The 17629-nt window shown below is 36.3% G+C and overlaps 1 protein-coding gene across 1 annotated transcript in view; it reads right to left on the reverse strand.

The window, feature by feature from the left end:
* The window catches only part of SAMSN1 (SAM domain, SH3 domain and nuclear localization signals 1), a 131806-nt gene that overhangs the window by 101809 nt on the left and 12368 nt on the right, over window positions 1-17629 (reverse strand). Inside the window, exons 3-5 of the mRNA XM_023630393.2 lie at window positions 8723-8760; window positions 5725-5762; window positions 3896-3982 (exon numbers count right to left, since the gene is read on the reverse strand). Of these exons, the coding sequence (XP_023486161.1) occupies window positions 3896-3982; window positions 5725-5762; window positions 8723-8760 (163 nt within the window). The remainder of the gene's footprint in view (window positions 1-3895; window positions 3983-5724; window positions 5763-8722; window positions 8761-17629) is intronic.

The raw sequence follows: 17629 nt of genomic DNA on the forward strand, positions 1-17629 counted from the left end.
ACAACAGTGTACATAAGAATGCACCATCCAATGTAAATATGCAGACTCCAACAAAAGAAAATGGGATTAGGTAAAACAATGTAATATTTCTAATCAGCTTCTAGGTGATTCTAATGGAGATATTTCTGACCATACTCAGGTAAGTATAATCCTATAAGAAATCCCCTAAAAAACTGAAGGGATCCCAAGACTCACTTGTACAGAGAACTAGAACTCTGAGTGTTCCCATCACTCAAGTCAGAAAGCCTTCCCTGGAAACAAAAGAGGCGCACTCAGCAGGCAGCCTCTGCTTAGTGGTTTTATTCCCACATCATAAGCAGATGTTCACGTATGAAACAGGACTTCTCTCTGTCACTCCTCATGTAGTCCAGACTAACCAGAGTTAAATTACATGCTCCTAGGAAACATTTTAAATGAGTGTGGTCCCTGAAAATTAAACAGAACAGTAAATACATTTGTGACTATACATTTGCCATCTTGAAAATGAGAGTATCAAGCCAATAAAGAAAAAGAATTAATAAGGTCTGGAAAAATTAAGCCAAAATATTTAGATGCTTACTCTTAAGAGGCTGGCCAAATAAAATAAGATTGATTTATTTTAAGAATCCAGGAAAGAAAGTTTCAAACCAATGGCAATTCAAATGTTAAACCGGAAGGCTCTAACAACATCTCTCCCCTACCAATGGGGTGTTTTTGAGAATGAATCTCATCAAAACCATAGGTAAAGAGGATTATTTTAAAAATACTTTTGCAGCAGTATGGATGGAGTTAACACACCTTTCATTACTAACCACGTTTCCTGAACTTATCCAGCCCCTTACTTCCTTACTACTATGTCAATTTTTTTTGCATCTCTTCTGTTTTATAGAATAATCTGTCACAGTCATACTGCTGGAAAATCTCTAAATCTCCAAATATATGTTTCCTTTTTATATTTTTTACAAATTTTGCTTTGCTTTTATTCTTTATACTTTCTGGTATAAAATACGAAAACTCTGTTTTTGAAACTGTCTCGACTTAAATCATAACTTGATCTTAGACAAATTTCAATTCATAGATTTCAAAGTTTGTTCTTTTCACGCTTTGTTTTTCTTAAAACTAAGGCCAAAATAAGTTTAAAGATCCTAAAATTGATTTTAATTTACTAAAATGAATATTATGAATATTCTGCTTTTTTATGATGCTAAAAATACAATTCATATGAATTACAGATTAATTTCCCTTGATACCTAAACTATGACAATTTTTCAGTTGTAAAGTCCTGAGCACTTAATTTATCCTACATTTACTTCACAGATGTCTCTTTTAATAGCAGATGTAGGTTTAGATAAAATTCTTCTTAGAAGAAGGAAATGGACGAGATAAACTAAAAATGTTATGCTTCTGGTACTCAACTTATTCTGATAAATTTTGTCTTAACTGACATAACACAGTCATGTTATCGAGTTAAATGAATATCTTTATGGATTAAAACACCAGGCACAAATCCTTGGCTAAATATAGCCTGTAGAAGTTTCTTTCATTAGGCCCCAATACTCTTTATAAAAGACTGAAATGCTGTTACTATAATATGGGTCATGTAGAAATACCATTTTGAAATTGACATTGAGAGAAATGTTCTTTTTTTCTTGGTCTTGGAGTTTGTAACAGATTCTTTAGGAGTTAATGTCACTCCCGCCTATATATTTTTTTATTTCCCTATATATTTTCTTCTGTTTCATTGAGGTTGCAATTGCATCATTAGTGTTCAATAAAATCATGGGCTGTGGCTCACAGCGATGGTGCACCTTCCGAGCTTCATCTCACTAAACTTCACGGGCCGCCTATCCGCAGGCACAGTAAACCACTCTTAAGTCATTATGCAATTAACAGTTAAAAAGTAGTGTTTAAAATGAGAAAGAAATATTATGGGTTGATATGTAGGGCACTAATTGCTTAGAAATACTCTGAGGCTTCCAAATGAAGCTACTACACCCATAAAATTCAGGTCCACAACTTGTGGCTGTCCCTCCCCCACTGAATCTCGCCCTTCAATTTACAATGGCACCGACAGCCTTGGTCTCAGGCCATCAACCCTTCCTAGCACAGCATTAATCCCTAGAAAATGTCCTGTGACTCAGCTGCTACTGCTGAAATGTCAGCTGATGTTCTTAAACACACACACGTACCCACACAACGCGCAGAACACAGGGTCACTCAAGAATCTGAGAAATAGCGAAGTTGAGAAGGTTTTGTAAAGCCTTCATTTCTCTTCTCTGATAAAGAACAGATGACTAATCAGAAAAACCTCATCTAAGGCCAAGAATTTTTGCTGCTTTGTCAGAGTAGTTGTAATAGAATTACCTGCCTATTACTCCTAAATTAAAAAAAAAATTCACAGAAAGTTTTAAAAAATAGAATACTTGAAGAGATTTATGGCAAAATTTATAACTAAAAATAATCTATAATAGTTATAACTTTTTTATCCACAGATTAACATATAATAATCTGAAAATAACATGTGTTCATTAAAGAGATGGGGGATGGATGAATGGATGGGGGATGGATGTCTGACTAACCTACTGGGAGTGTGAGTAAAGATAGCTGACAGCTGTGAGGGGAAGGTAGCGTCCAACCAAAACGTGATAAACATTTCCTATTTTGTAATTAAAAGAAAATATCTAAGATAATCCCAAAATATTTCACCTACATAATAGGAAAATTGTCAATATTTAAAAATTCAGTAAAATTGTTTACTAAAATGTTACACGATTTTGGATAAAACTGAAATATTTCAAAGGAAAATTATTAGTTTTATAAATAATTACTTCATAAATCTAAGAGCTGTGTTACAAAAACAAAAAGCAAAATCTGAACACAGTGTATAATCAAACCATTAAACTCCTGACTATAAAAAATACACTATAGGGCAAGCCCAGTGGCGCAGCGGTTGAGTTTGCACACTCGGCTTCGGTGGCCCAGGGTTTGCCAGTTCAGATCCCGGGTGTGGACCTGTGCACTGCTTGTCAAGCCATGTTGTGGCAGCATCCCCACATATAAAGTAGAGAGAGATGGGCACGGATGTTAGCTCAAGGCCAGTCTCCCTCAGCAAAAAAGAGGAGGATTGGTGGTGGATGTTGGCTCAGGGCTAATCTTCCTCAAAAAAAAGAAAAAGAATACACTATAATTCCCTTTGTTCCAAGATATTAAATATTTTTTAGTTAAAAATAAGAAACTCTTAGATAATCAATAACTAATATAATCAATTATTTCTTGTTTCAGTAACATTGGAGGAAGACCAAGGAGATCAATTTTTCATGCTGTTGTTCATCTTTGTTAACTCTTAAGACTTTTTGTTTTATTCATTACCTTCTCAAAGTTAAGTAATTTTAATTATGAAGTCATTTATTATTAATAATTTTCTATACCTGCTGCTAATTTGCTCTTGAGAATTTTTAAATGGTAAAATGATATAATTTTGCATTAATAATAAAGGTTACTTCTCTTAAATTTTTAAAGCAAACCTAAATATAATATAACACATCTTTATGTTATATGTATATTAATATATTGATGTTATTTTTAGAGGGTTTTTCTATGTGCTTATTTTTAATACATTTTAAAATTCTTTTAAGACACTAAAGACTTCAAATATTATTTGCAGTTGATTCTTTGCTTCAACAGGCAACTTAATTAGATTCCACTTCCTTTCTATATGTCTACGTGTATCTTCAGACGCACACGTATATATTCTATTAATAATATATATATTCTATTCTATTCTATTAGTTGTTCCCTTTTAAGAAGACCACAATGCCCTGCTTATTTTAATGGAGAAAGATGTAAATTTTTCTTACCTGCCCTTTAAACCACTTTGGGAAAATGCAAAGTCAGCTGAACTAAATTTAGCAATTACCTTTTAGCTGACAGAGTCTTCTGATGTGGGAATCATTCTCAGGCTTGCTGGGCTCCTGCCAGAGTGTGTCATTCACAGTTTTTCCTTCTAAAGTAAAGCAAAGGATTGGTTAGCAGAATTCACAGTAATATCTGTCCAGCAGGTGTAAGAAATCTGAAATCAAAACAAGTTCAGCACACAGTGGTAACCTGGTAAGTGATATGCTAAGAGAGCTCTGTGGTCCATTCTGGGGAGTTCTAGTCCCTGGTGGACACTCCAGATGGGCTCCTATTTATTTCCATGAACTATGTAAGCACGCAAGCATACATAATAGAATGCTTCTACTGAAATACTTCTTGGTAGCTTATGATTACATTATTCTTTGGAGTATTGTTCCTGAATTAATAACCATTTATTTTTTATGCATAAGTTAAAGTATCCCCACCCTCCACATTCCTCATTATTTTTAACAAAATGATTAATTACGTAGAGAGAACATTGAGCTGTGATAGTTTCAAGGAACTCTAAGACCCTTGCATGGAAGAACCGTGATTCGCTCAGCCTTGTCCTCCCAACACCTAGCAGAGGGCCTGGACACATTGTAAAGAAGTGAACTGCAACAAAGTGAAGAATCCCGTCTAATCTCCTTACGTGCTGCATCATAACACTGAGAAAGACAATTTTAAATAACGCAACCGAAGCATTGCTTGGAGAGAAAGTCAGCATGCTGTGCTGTTTTCAAAGTCACTATTTGCTCTCACTTTTGACTACAGAGAAGGCAGTTGATCATCAAGAATTATCTTAGGATAGAAGCATCTGTAGTCTTGTGTGCACAAACCAAGTAGTTTGCTTTGAGAATGGATCTAGCTGGAAAAAAAAAATTTTGCCTCACTACCTTTTATTTAAGACTATGCACTATTCAAATCAGGGCTGAAATCCAAAATATTTAGTAACCAGTGCCCACAGGGCCTTGAATAAGGAGACAGGACCCAGCCCCTGTGGATGCTGCCACTGGAAGAATATCAGACCCGATTAAAATACAGACACACTTGGAAGATGCATCCATTGATGATCATCAGCTTGGCCTGAATGAGCGTTTCATATCCTATCCAGGAAACTGGTTTTGAAAAGAGGGGGAAAGGAATTTGAGCATCTGATTCCTAGGCTCTGCTCAGGAGAAAGAAAGGAGAAAAGGTATCTACAAGGCAGACAAACTGCATAAAACATGAATGCCTGACTGAATGAGCCAGTGATTTTCATTCACTATGAATGTTTTACAATTAGTGACTCTCGATGTTCTGTAAGGGATGGAGAGGCATTATCCATTAACTTTCTAAAGTAATTAATAGAATCAGATATTCACTTTAGAATTAAAATACAGAGCCAATTGCCTTTATTATTACTATGATACTGTAATCATAGAAACTAAAGGAAAAGTTTGTTGTTTGAAATGTTATGGAAGAGTCTTTTGTAATCTAAACATTTTCAACTTCTTTTTTATTCACTCCTAGATTCATAGATCTGAAAAGATATCTAAGATGTCACCTTGACCACGGTCCTACCAAGCTAAAGTTGGGAAGCTGGAAGATAATCAGTCAATAAACCACCAAAGAGAATTAGTTTTTTTAATATAAAAGGAGATTATTCTGAATAAATCAATGACTTCTTCGTCTTAGCCTTTTAAAGTTAGAATGGAAATCACATTTCTTTTTTTAATTTCTTCTATAGAATTCAAAGACAACTCAATCTGACTTTCGTTAACCACTTATTGTTGCTTTATGGAAGTAGCAGAAGAAAATTACTTTTAGGGAAACATATCATTTTCACAAGTAACCTTATGAATTACTAACCAAATACTTTGTTTTCAGACATAGATCTCTGGATTGACCTAGAATAATAAAAGAAACAGATATTTAAGTCTAGATTTAATAAACAATATTTTAATCAAACAAATTAAATCATTTAGACATGTGTAATGCCTTAGAGAGGAGAAATAAATTCTATCTCTAAGTTCTACATATGGTCCTGAATTTTTCTGATCCAAGATGCCAAAGTGTAGTTAATACAAGTATAACCTTGGCCTGGAAATTTCCATGCAATATGGAGAAACTAACATCCATAAAACCTGCTAAAAAAGAGTGGGCCATTTCTACATGAATGTATCTCAAGATAATCAAATAGTTCATGTGGGAAAGTTCTTTTTCAAACAATTCTCTTCAATAAATACGGAAAGAATGATGCAAATTGAATATAACCATTGTACAACCCCCAATAAAACAACAGATCTGGGCAATAATCATCAATTGCTGTTAAAGCTTTTAATTGAAAGGCTGATGGGCAACTTTGTGCTGGATGGATCAGCCTGATACCATCTGAACCCACTAAGCAATACCACCATCATAAAAATAGAGACAACCAGGTATATGGGCGTCCAATGTCATGCAACAGGAAGCATGTAGTCACCGATGACCCACTTTAAAATATACATATATACCAAACTTGATTTTCTCAAGCCTCGAGATCTAACTAAAACTTACAGAAACACAGAGGATAGAAGAGCATGTTTTTAAGAAATACCACAAAGATCCAACATGCAAAATGCAAAAATACGGGAAATTCCTCAGAACAAACACTCCAGTTTCTTCAACGAACAAATGGAGAGAGAGACTCATATTAAGAGACATGAACCAAATGCATTGCATGGATCTTGTTTGAATCCTGACTCAAATAAACCAACCATAAAAAAAAGCACTTGAGGTTATCAGAGAAATTTTAACATTGACTGTATATTTGGTGATATTATGCCATTTTTCTTCTTTTGTCTCAGTGCAGTAGTGGTATTGTGGTTATGCTTAAAAAAACAAAAAAATTCTTGTTTTTTAACAATATATATTGAAACATTATACGTCTGGGTTCTGCTTTAAAAGAAACCCAGTGGGAGTGTAGGGGAAGTGGGGAGTCAAATGGATAGAGATGAAATAAGATTGACTATAAATTGATACTTGTTCAAGCATGGCAACGTGAGGTCTTTAGCTCTTCCTCTGGGTATGATTGAAAATATCCGTAATAAAATGTCTAAAACAAAACCAGAGGATAGGATTAGGCTGACTTGACCATGTTAACCAATTTATATGTGAGTGAACACACACTGTTTTCCACTATTGATATTCTTGGTAGTTGTTAAAAAAGCCAAGTTCACCATTTTTTTAAGTTCGGGGTTGTGAGCAAAAATCTGCACATATAATTTTTTTCTTTTCTTTTTTTTCTGGGAAAGATTTGCCCTGAGCAAATAACATCTGTTGCCAATCTTCCTCTTTTTTTTTTTTCTCCTCAAAGCACCAGTACATAGCTGTATATTCTAGTTGTAGGTCCTTCCAGTTCTTCCATGTGAGCTGCTGCCACAGCATGGCTACTGACAGACAAGAGGTATGGTTCTACTCCCGGGAACTGAACCCCAGCTGCTGAAGTGGAACACACCAAACTTTAACCACTAGGCCATCAGGGCTGGCTCTGTTTCTTTTTTCTTAACCATTTTATTTTGATTTAAGTTTTTTAATGCAAAACACTTAAGACATCTCTTGGCAAATAACATGTATTCCAAAAAAACTATTTATAATATTATAAAGTAAGGTAGGTATGTAACAATATGAGATGTTATTCCCTTCCAGGGGGTGGTGACAAAAGAACTGAGGAACTCAAAAGTGTCTTCAGTTTTATTTTAACTGGTTGCAAACTGTCCTCAGATCGACTGGTTTGTCTGTCACATTAATTGATTTGGTTTATGTTTGAAAAGTCCTAATTCAGTCAGCATCAGGTTCTTTCCCTTCCTTTCATCCTCCTTCTGCCCCGCCATGTTTTGGTATCCTCTAATCTGGAGAAGCATCAGTCATAAGCCAATGGCTGTAATTTTGTTTAAGTATTTGATTTGGAATTAGGAGTTCCTCATCCATGGGTAGAATAAACAGCTACAAAGTGGGGTGATTTTTAAGACCAAGAAGAGGCCTGCCCCCAAAAAACCCCTTCTTTACTCCAGCTCCTGCTTAAAATGCCACTGTGGTAGTTTAAGCAGGTAACTGTGGCTAAAATACAACTACCTTCGCCTGGCAGGTGCTCTACGCTGTTAATCACGCAATTACCTACTTACTGTGGATGCGTTTTACATCCTTACTGGGAGAAGCTTTGAGCAGGAGAGGGAAGAAAGAACATGAAAGCACAGAGTGCCTTAGGGGAGGGTGAGGGGGCCAAAGACCGTCGAGAAATAACACATCCCAAGAGAATTTCACATATTAACAATTTGGTCTCAGACCATTCCAGAGTGCAAGGAAGACATTCTTCTATATCATCAGCAATCAATCTGGAAATTTCCCCACAAATCAACTTCCTGCCCCATGTATTTCCTGCTTATTAGTTAAAATCCCATTACCTTATGCAACATGTATGTGTCCCGTCCTCCAGCGGCTTGATGTGCTGTATGTAAAGCCAAGCCTGACCTAAATAACCCAAATCTCTTTGCAAACACATTTTTATTTGGATTAGAAGAACTCTTCAGAAGATTACTAGGTCACCAATAGAAATATATTTTCCAGTCAGCTCCCACTTTCATCTGAGCCTAGTTTAAACATATTTCTTCTTCTGAAAATTTCATTTTCACATCTCTACCTACAGAAATGTCACAACACAAGTTTCTATGCATCACCATAAACAGATAAATGGTGGCAGAGCAAATCATACCTAGATTTGTATATGACAACTTTTTAAAAAGCACTTTGACAGAAAACCCACTACACTATTCCATTCAACATTATAGAACTAAGAGAACATAAAGTTTTCAAAGTAAATTTGACTTACTTTCTTTTTGGTTTTGCTTTCTCAAAATTAGAAACTTCCTGTAAAATAAAATAAAAAATAAAATGAATGACACTACTCCAAGAAATCAGAAAGAGAATCCAAGTTCATCTTCGAGTATAACCCAAATGTAGTTCACTTTGCTTTTTCCCAGTAAAATGACTGGTGTTTCCCTCTTGTGTTTTAGTAACATGTCTTAGAATCTTAGTTCAAGTTTTTATTTTTTTTTCTCCTTTTGTCTTTGTAACTTTGAGAGATGTCGAATGCTTCCTCCATTAACTGAGGCTTATACTTTATTCTAAGCTCTTGCCAGTTATAAAGCAAGTCTTTTAAATGAAAACATGGAATTAAATCCTCATAACCTTGATGTTCCATCCCCCATCAACCCACCAAAACCAATGGGAGAGATACATACCAGAGTGTGTTAATTACATTATATAGTACCTTCCTTTGAGAAAGAGGGAGTCGCCTATTACAATACCCTGAGTGTGTGGAAATACACCTGGATTCATCTGGCCTTTTTCTTCAGAGCAACCGAATGTTGTGTAAAATCCCTTACACTCTTGGGGGAAGAATATGTTGCCACATCTTTCACCATCCTTGAAAGAGCTGAAAGTGCTCCCAGGCACCTTTAAGAACCCTTCTGATTCTCTCATTGTTTCATTCATCCACTCCTTCCTTCAAAAACCATTTATGTTTTTGATGTTCAAAGTACTTTTTGAACAACTACTATATGACAGGCAACAGACCATGTTCTAGAGAGGTTTGTTTGGCATAGTAGGAATTTGTGTAGTATAGAATCTGGGGACCAATATTCCACATGGGCGAAAAACACAAATGCAAAGGCTGGGAGGGTGGTGAACAAAACTTAGAAAAAGTGAAGTTGGTTTTATTATTCCAATAGTTAATAGTATTAGTCTGAGCACTGTCAAATCCTGGATAACCTTTCCCCTACATACTAATGGAGGGGGCCCTTTCTCTAACCCTTATTGTGTTTTTATCAAGATTTAACTCTCAAAGACAATTTGAATTACCAATTTGAAGCTGTTGAGTAGTATCACTAAAAACCCCATATGCTGAAACAATCAGTCCCTGAACTTGAGGAACAAGTTTTGCCAAGTGAAAATGCCCATGGACCACCCAGAGGACAACGTCTGGTGGGAGACAGGTGGAGGTGGAGGCAAAGATGTGGGAGTCATGAACAAGCCCTGAGGTGAGTTGGGCTACCAACAGACCTTTTAGAAATTAGTGGTCAGACTGACCACTCCTTCAGGTCTCTATGTTTTTGTCATCATGTGTCCTAAAAACAATCAATCTCTATCCATGATCTTTTTATGGAATTCTTTCAATCTTGGTCTAGATGTGTCCAAATCGCAGCTCAGAAGCTAATTGTGTCCCTTTCACCACAATCGGCAGCCACACAAACTTTGTGAGTGTCATCAGGAAAAAAGATAGCCATCCATCTTTAGGTAACATTTTCTTTCATATATATTTGGAATTTTCTAGGAAGGAGAAAGCTCCATGTTCACGTGATATATGCAGTCTGAGCCAAATATGTCTCAATAATCAGAATCCATTGTCCTGAGTCTCATTAATTTGTTGTATGGGTTTAGATAAATCTCTTTGGACTGCCAATTTTGCATTCTTCAAAATAGATTCTACCTTTTTTGAGTATAGAGAGAAGTGTCTAGTGTAGAGTTAACTAGTAAGAAAAGATGGATTTGCAATAAGAAAGATGGGAAATATTAGACATCTTTTGTACTTTAATCATTTGAATCACAGTGCTTCTGAATCAACTTATTATATCAGTAATTCATTGTCTTCACTACCAAAGAGATTAATTCCAGATGACTCACAAAACTTGAGTTCAACTGAGCCCCGAGTGTTTGAATCGGGACGGGGGCATATTATTGAAGCACAGTCTCCTGCTTCACGTGGATGCCTCGGCTAAGTTCGTACAATCTAGCGCTGGACCCACACAAAACTGGTTAAACATGTGTGGCTGCCGATGTGGTGAAACGGTCACAATTAGCTTCTGGGCTGAAGTTTAGGGACATCTGGACCAAGACTGAAGGACTTTCATAAGATTAAGGCTAGAGATCAGTTATTTTTAAGATACGCATTGTCATAACATTCTCTAGGGACCGTCTACTTTGTTTTACTGGAATCCGGATCATCCAATTTTTGCTTGTAATGTGTCAGTTTGGGTTTGGGGATCTTTTGTTAAAGAGTTTTCTTGTAATGAATACTTCCAAAAAGATTTTGAGTTAAAACTTCTTTTTAATCCCTATTAAGACGAAAGAGTTAATGTAGTTCTCTTTAGGCAATCTGCTTCCTACAAGAGGGTAGGGAGGGCCAAGCACATTAAACGCATGTCTGAAGTGTGATTACAGGAGCGAATAGGATTACTCCTCAAACAGGGCACCGTCTACTTAATTAGAATAATATGTCTGTTCCCTAAGTGTTGCCTAGTTGTAGGTTATTACTGAACTGATTAAGCAATTTTTAGTATTGCTTGTATCAGACCCAAAGCAGCTGCTTTCAACTCTGACTTCTGCTTACATAGCAGACTGCCATGTACTTTGGAGCTCAGACCCTGAGCTCTTTATTCATGGAGGGGCATGTCAAAGAAAGGCTATATACAGCTTTATTTTCCAAACTACATCTGTGTGTGTGTGTGTGCATGTGTGCATGTTAATCTGAATTACAAAAAGAAGATACCATCCCAATAAGTCAATGAAATAGTTCTGCCTAGTCCATTAATTTGACACTTGTCATAAATACCAGGCAAAATTTGCTCCTATTAGCCTTCATTTCATTATCTCCTAAATCAAGTACTAATCATTAGTCTTACCTTTCATTCACTAAGGAGTTTGTGACAATTTAATTTTTACCCCAGCAATTGTTAGGAAAATAAAAAATGAAATATATGCAAATTATTACAAATGGGCCAGTAGAAACTGAAGAATATGCCCAACCTGTGTTATTTTCCAACTGGTGATGAAAAGCAGGCTGTTGATGAGAGTAGGTTCTAGGAGCAAAGCATTTTCATATAACTATGAAACAAGGTCAAATTAGGAAACAATTCGAAATGAAGAAAGAGAAGATGCCACTTAAAAGAAGAGAGAAATTTCAGGTAGCAAAGGCCGTATTTCTGTTCTTCTGCAGTGGTTACCGTTGACTGTCCTTTGGGGTTGAGTCTAATATGTGTCTGTTTCTTGCATTATTGGGTTTTAAATCTTACTTTCAAATCACAAAGTCAAAATGAAAAATGAAGTGAATATGTCAGGAGTTGTTGTTACCTAGCTAATGGAAATGTGAAAGGTGTTTCTGCACTGGAGAAAACTGATTGGCAGTAAATGATGGTGTAAGTCCCATGGTGAATTTTTAAGACTGTAGAGCTGATGAGATCTAACCTTTGATTTGCAAATGAATAAACTGAGATCCCAAATGGAAAACTGACTTGTCTAGGGTCATGCATATAGCACTTTACTTTAATTAAATTTTACTTCACCTTAATTTTTGTCATTCTAATATATTCTTTTGGAATTACATCATTCATTCATTCATACATTCACAGTTTACGCAACAAAAATTTATTGAGCATCTACTATGTATTAGATACTGTTTTAGATACAAAGAAGAATTACAAGTGGTCCTCCTCTTAAATATCCACCATCAGTGACTGCTGATCTCAGAATCCTGTTGGATTCTTGATTTTTTTTAACTTTGAAGATTAAATGAACTAGCCTTTATAAAATTCTTACATGATGCTAAACATACAGAAATACCTACAGACTTTATTTCTCAGATTAATTATTCACTAATAGTTACATAGAATTCTGATATCGAGGCAAGAGTTGAACATAAATGCAAACATACACACATATGTATATATACATATAACTTCTCATTAAGGCAAGTTAATCCAATTTCCATTTTGCTTACTTATTCTCTTGCAAAAATAAAGATTATTTACTTGCATAACTAAAATGGTTTTACTAATATTAAAATACAATGATTCTAAGAATGCCACATCCAAATTGAATCGGCCTGTTTCTGGACATTTCTTAGGTCCCTATGCTTCAATAAAGTTCCCACAGAAGTTTAAAAAAGATAGGAAAATTAATACAAGTTTCTTTAAAAAAAAGTCTAATAGACATCTGGCAAAAAGAATGATTATGATACTTCAAAGTTAATAAGTAGACTAATTTTGCAGTGCGCCTAAAGCCACCAGAGAGAGAAAAAATATATATAAATCCAGCCTTTGAGCCTTGTTCTCAAAACAAGGAGGAGGTTTTTATGACTTGCTAACAAACCATCACCCATGTAGAGGAGTCCTACAACCCACGAGCAATTCTACCTTGCCTCTACACCTGACTGCGAACGTGTGGAGAAAAAGCCTATGAAGGAGAAGTCTCCTATGAAATAGATCACAGAGCAAAGGGGAGTATGAGCAAATGTGGCTAGTCCGAGCCCAGGCGGTTAAAGCAAGCTGCTGAGAATGACAAGCCTTTAAATCCTATTGCTTTTCTAATTTCCTGGTTTAACATATTTGCAGAATAATAACGGCAGAACACTCATGTACTATCAAACACAATTTTAAATGTTTTTATATAATAATTTATTAAATCTTTACAGCAATCCTGTGATACTGATACTATTACAATTATCCTCAATTTAAAGATGAGTACACTGAGGCACAGAGCAGTCAATATTCTTGCCTAAGGTCACATAACTAGTAGGTGGTAAAACTGGGATTTTACGCCTAATGTCTTAACTAGTACACAATACTACCTCTATACTTGACTGCACAGGTATAGAATCCACTGTTGTTAGATCAGAGATCTCACAAATGAGCACTATTGGCCAGAGGGAAAGTGGCTTGAAATATGCAGAGAAAATGTAATATTATATGCCATTACTAATCAAACAACTCAGAAAGCACACCCTTAACAAAGCATTAATGCTAATAACTTAGTATTATTTGAAGACAAATATAGAGACAGCACACTGATGTGTTTTAAAGGCATGAATCATTTTGTGGATGCCATCATTATCATCACAGAATGCCCAGTAATTTGTGACAGCACATTTAATTAAAAGTAGGCACTTCAGGATCCAGTGAATTTAGGTGACAGTCTGCACGTTGGAGGCCCCCTGGTAGATTACTGTAATAATGTTACGGTTCTCAGGGAAAACAGATTTCATCCCCTCATGAGAATGCAACAAAGAAGAAGAAGCGATGTGAGCTCATCCTGATGGGAAAAGTAGACATTCTTGCCAGCCTGTCCAGCTCCTGTCAAAGAGTAACAATCCTATGCAGCTAATGAATTCTGACGTCCCCAAGAGAGGCAAGCAGTGTATGGCATCCCCACACAGCCCGTCGTCTCAGGGCAGAATATATTGCTTGTAGTGCCTGGAGAATGCACAGGTACTGCATCTAATCCGTCAGGGACAGAGCTGGTAAATTGCGTAGAACTTTGCCATTCATCTACTGGTGTGCTAAGTGAGCTTTCTATCAATCTTGAACTAACACACTCCTCTCACAGCACTATAAATATCTAGGGTAGCAAAACTGGTTACCTAGGGGATGGGTATTTGCATTATAAAACGTTCTCCCTTTTCAAAAAGATTCCCTTACAGATTCTCTTGAAATAGAGAGCTTTCTTAAGTATCCCTAAATGTGTTGTGACTTATGAAATTATATTTACACAAGGTTTTAGAAAGGGGAAGGACAACTAATGTTTATTAACTTTTCTGTTTCCTGCCACTTATATCATTATCTTATGTAATCCTCATAGCCACAAATGGAACGGGAGCGAGCCAAACAAACTTGCAAGAAGTGTGATAGGGGAAAGAAGTGTGATGGGTAAAAATATCACATTCCACCCTTACAACGGAAAAATACTGAACTGGCGCTCCAGAACCTGGCTTGCTTTCCCGGCTCTGCTACTAAACTGAGCAAGATCCAAGAACCCTCTCAGAACCCCAGTCTCTGCATATCTAGAATGAAGATTGGGGAATAAGAACTTTAAAATCTCTTCCAGTAGAAATAATCCACGGGTACTTGTCTACAATATTTCAATCCAAAATCAGTAGGGATGACAAAAGCTTTTAAGAGAAAATTAAAGTGGGAATGGGCTTTTTGCTTTACAGCTTTTTCTTTAAAACATGATTAAAGAGAGAACCATGGCTTTCATTAGATTCAATTAGTAATTGTATCATAAGCTTAGGAAATAAAAAAGAGAACAGGGCATAATTAACCTTAATCTATTGATTTCATTTTATCTTAACATAAGTCTCTATTTACGAGAGGAAACTAATTAAAACCCCCAGAAAGCGTTCACATATGAATCGGCGGCAGAAGAATAGCTGTATGTGATCACAGATATAATGGGTAAAAAATAAAAATGAAAGAGAAGCGCAGTCTTTTCAATGAAGGTAATCTATGCTTTATATGTCGGCTTGTTATGACTCATTTTATAATCGAGAAATCGAGAAAAGGATTACATGCACTGTTTTGACACTGACTCCTCTCGTTCACAGTCTGATGAAGACCTAACTGATGGGATGCCATTGTTAATTTGATTTTCTTCCCTTAGTGTCTATTTTATTAACAGCTATGTCAATGCTGATGCTAATATGGAAAGGGAACAAAAAACTCCCAATTTTAGTAGTTTGGAGGCAAGTAACAAATGCAGTTGAGTGGTTAGAATACCAACCTGGGAGTCATCGACCTTGACTTCTCCATTACTCACCTATTCTAATATGACATGTCATGTTTCAGTGTGTCCATTTATCCATTTATAAGACACTGGCTATAAGTGCATTTTAAGGCCTTTTGTGAAAGATGCTAGGACAGTGTGCAATGACGGTCTTAATGACCCCCTTTTAACTATGTTTAATTCTAGTTCTTCCAAGCCCAGCTTAAATCACACCTTCTCCATTGACTTGTTCCATTAAACCACAAGCCACAGTTATGTTCTTAGAGATGACACCACTTATTGATCATTTACTTTGTGCCAGCCACTGTGCTGATAATGTTAATTACATTGTCACTTTTTATTCTCAAATGATGAATAAGAGGAATGAATAGTTTCCACATTTTATAAAAGAAACAGGGCTTGAAGAGTTTAAGGAACTTGTCCAAGATCACACAGCTGATAAATTTCAAAGCTGGAATTTTTACAATGTTTGTTTGACCCCCAAATGTTGTGCTCCTGACTACTAGATTGTATTATTCCTTTGAAATTCCTTCCGAGAATTCTTAGAGCAGTTGGGCTTGATCCTAATAATACAGCATCTAAGTCCATAGGTACTGATATTACTCTCTTGATATTCTGGGAACACATATTTCTTGCTGTAGTTGACATCTGTCATTCACTGATCCTAAAAATCAATGTGTAGAAGAAGCAGGAAGAAGTGAGAAAGAGAAGAAGAAAGGAAGGAGAGAAAGAGAGAGGAAGGAAGGATGGATGGACTTCCCTTGTTACTAGAATAAGATGCGTAGGCTAGGTTCTTTCCTATCCATCATATGAGCCAACTTAAGATACTGATACAAAACTGACTAACATGGGGCAAAGACAAGGTGTGGGGAGCCAATTTTTAATGCAGCAAATCTCAGCAGAGACAGCTTGGTTCTAGAGCCTACCTCTTGGGTGGCAAGTTTTGTAGTGTGCTTCTCAGAGTAATTCCTGTAAGCTCAGCTAGAGTATCTGTCTTCAGCCTCCCAACAATTCTGAGCTCTCTTTAACCTGTAATATATTCCTTTCTGCTTAAATTAGCTAGCATGGATTTGGTTATAACCCTGATTAATAACTTGTCAAATTAATTTTAGTTCCTGCCTTAGTTATCTACTGTTGTGCAATAAATTACTCTAAAATGTAATGGCATAAACAATACACATTTGTTACCTCAGTTTCTGTGGGTCAAGAATATGTGCATGACGTAGATGGGTCCTCTGTTTTATGGTCTCTCGCAGGGTTGCAACCAAGTTGTTGGCCCCAAGTTTTGAGGTCTCATCCAAAGGCTTAGTTGGGGGAAGGATCCTTTTCCAGTCTCACTCAGTGATTGTTGCCAGCATTCAGGTTTTTTTTCTTTAAATGTATTTATACAACTAAGTTTATATACCCCTTTTGTTTCTGGCATCTATCTCTTTGCAACAGAGGTATTTTGTTATTTTTTTCCTGAGGTCACATTGGTCTACAACATTATATAAATTTCAGGTCTACATCATTATATTTTGATTTCTGTATGGACTGCGTCATGTTTACCATCAAAAGTCGAGTTTTCATCTGTCACCATACACGTGTGCCCCTTTACCCCTTTCTCCCTCCCCTCCCCCTTCCCCTCTGGTAATCACCAATCTGTTTTCCATATCTATGTGTTTATTTCTTTATCTTCCACATATGAGGGAAGTCATATGGTATTTGTCTTTCTCTTACTTATTTTGCTCAGCATAATACTGTCAAGGTCCATTCATGTTGTCACAAATGGCATGATTTCATCCTTTTTATGGCTGAATAGTATTCCATTGTATATATACACCAGATCTTCTTTATCCATTCATCCATAGATGGGCACTTAGGTTGCTTCCTAGTCTTAGCTATTGTGAATAAGGCAGCATTCAGTTTTTCTGAGGGCTGTTGAAATGAAGGCCTCAGTTCCTTGCTAGCTGTAGGCTAAAAGCTGTTCTTGGTTCCTTGCCAGAAAGGCCTCTTCTAGATGGGATCTCATTTCATTATAATACATAAACCAAGAAGACAATAGAGAGAATCTGCTGGCAAGACAGGAGTCATAGTCTTTTGTAACCTAATCATGGACATGACTTCCTGTCACCTTTGCCAAATTCTATTGAAATCAAGTCACATGCAAAGGTCAGGATTACACAAAGACATAAATACCAGA

Source organism: Equus caballus, chromosome 26, assembly GCF_041296265.1.
Source record: "Equus caballus isolate H_3958 breed thoroughbred chromosome 26, TB-T2T, whole genome shotgun sequence".
Lineage (NCBI taxonomy): Eukaryota > Metazoa > Chordata > Mammalia > Perissodactyla > Equidae > Equus > Equus caballus.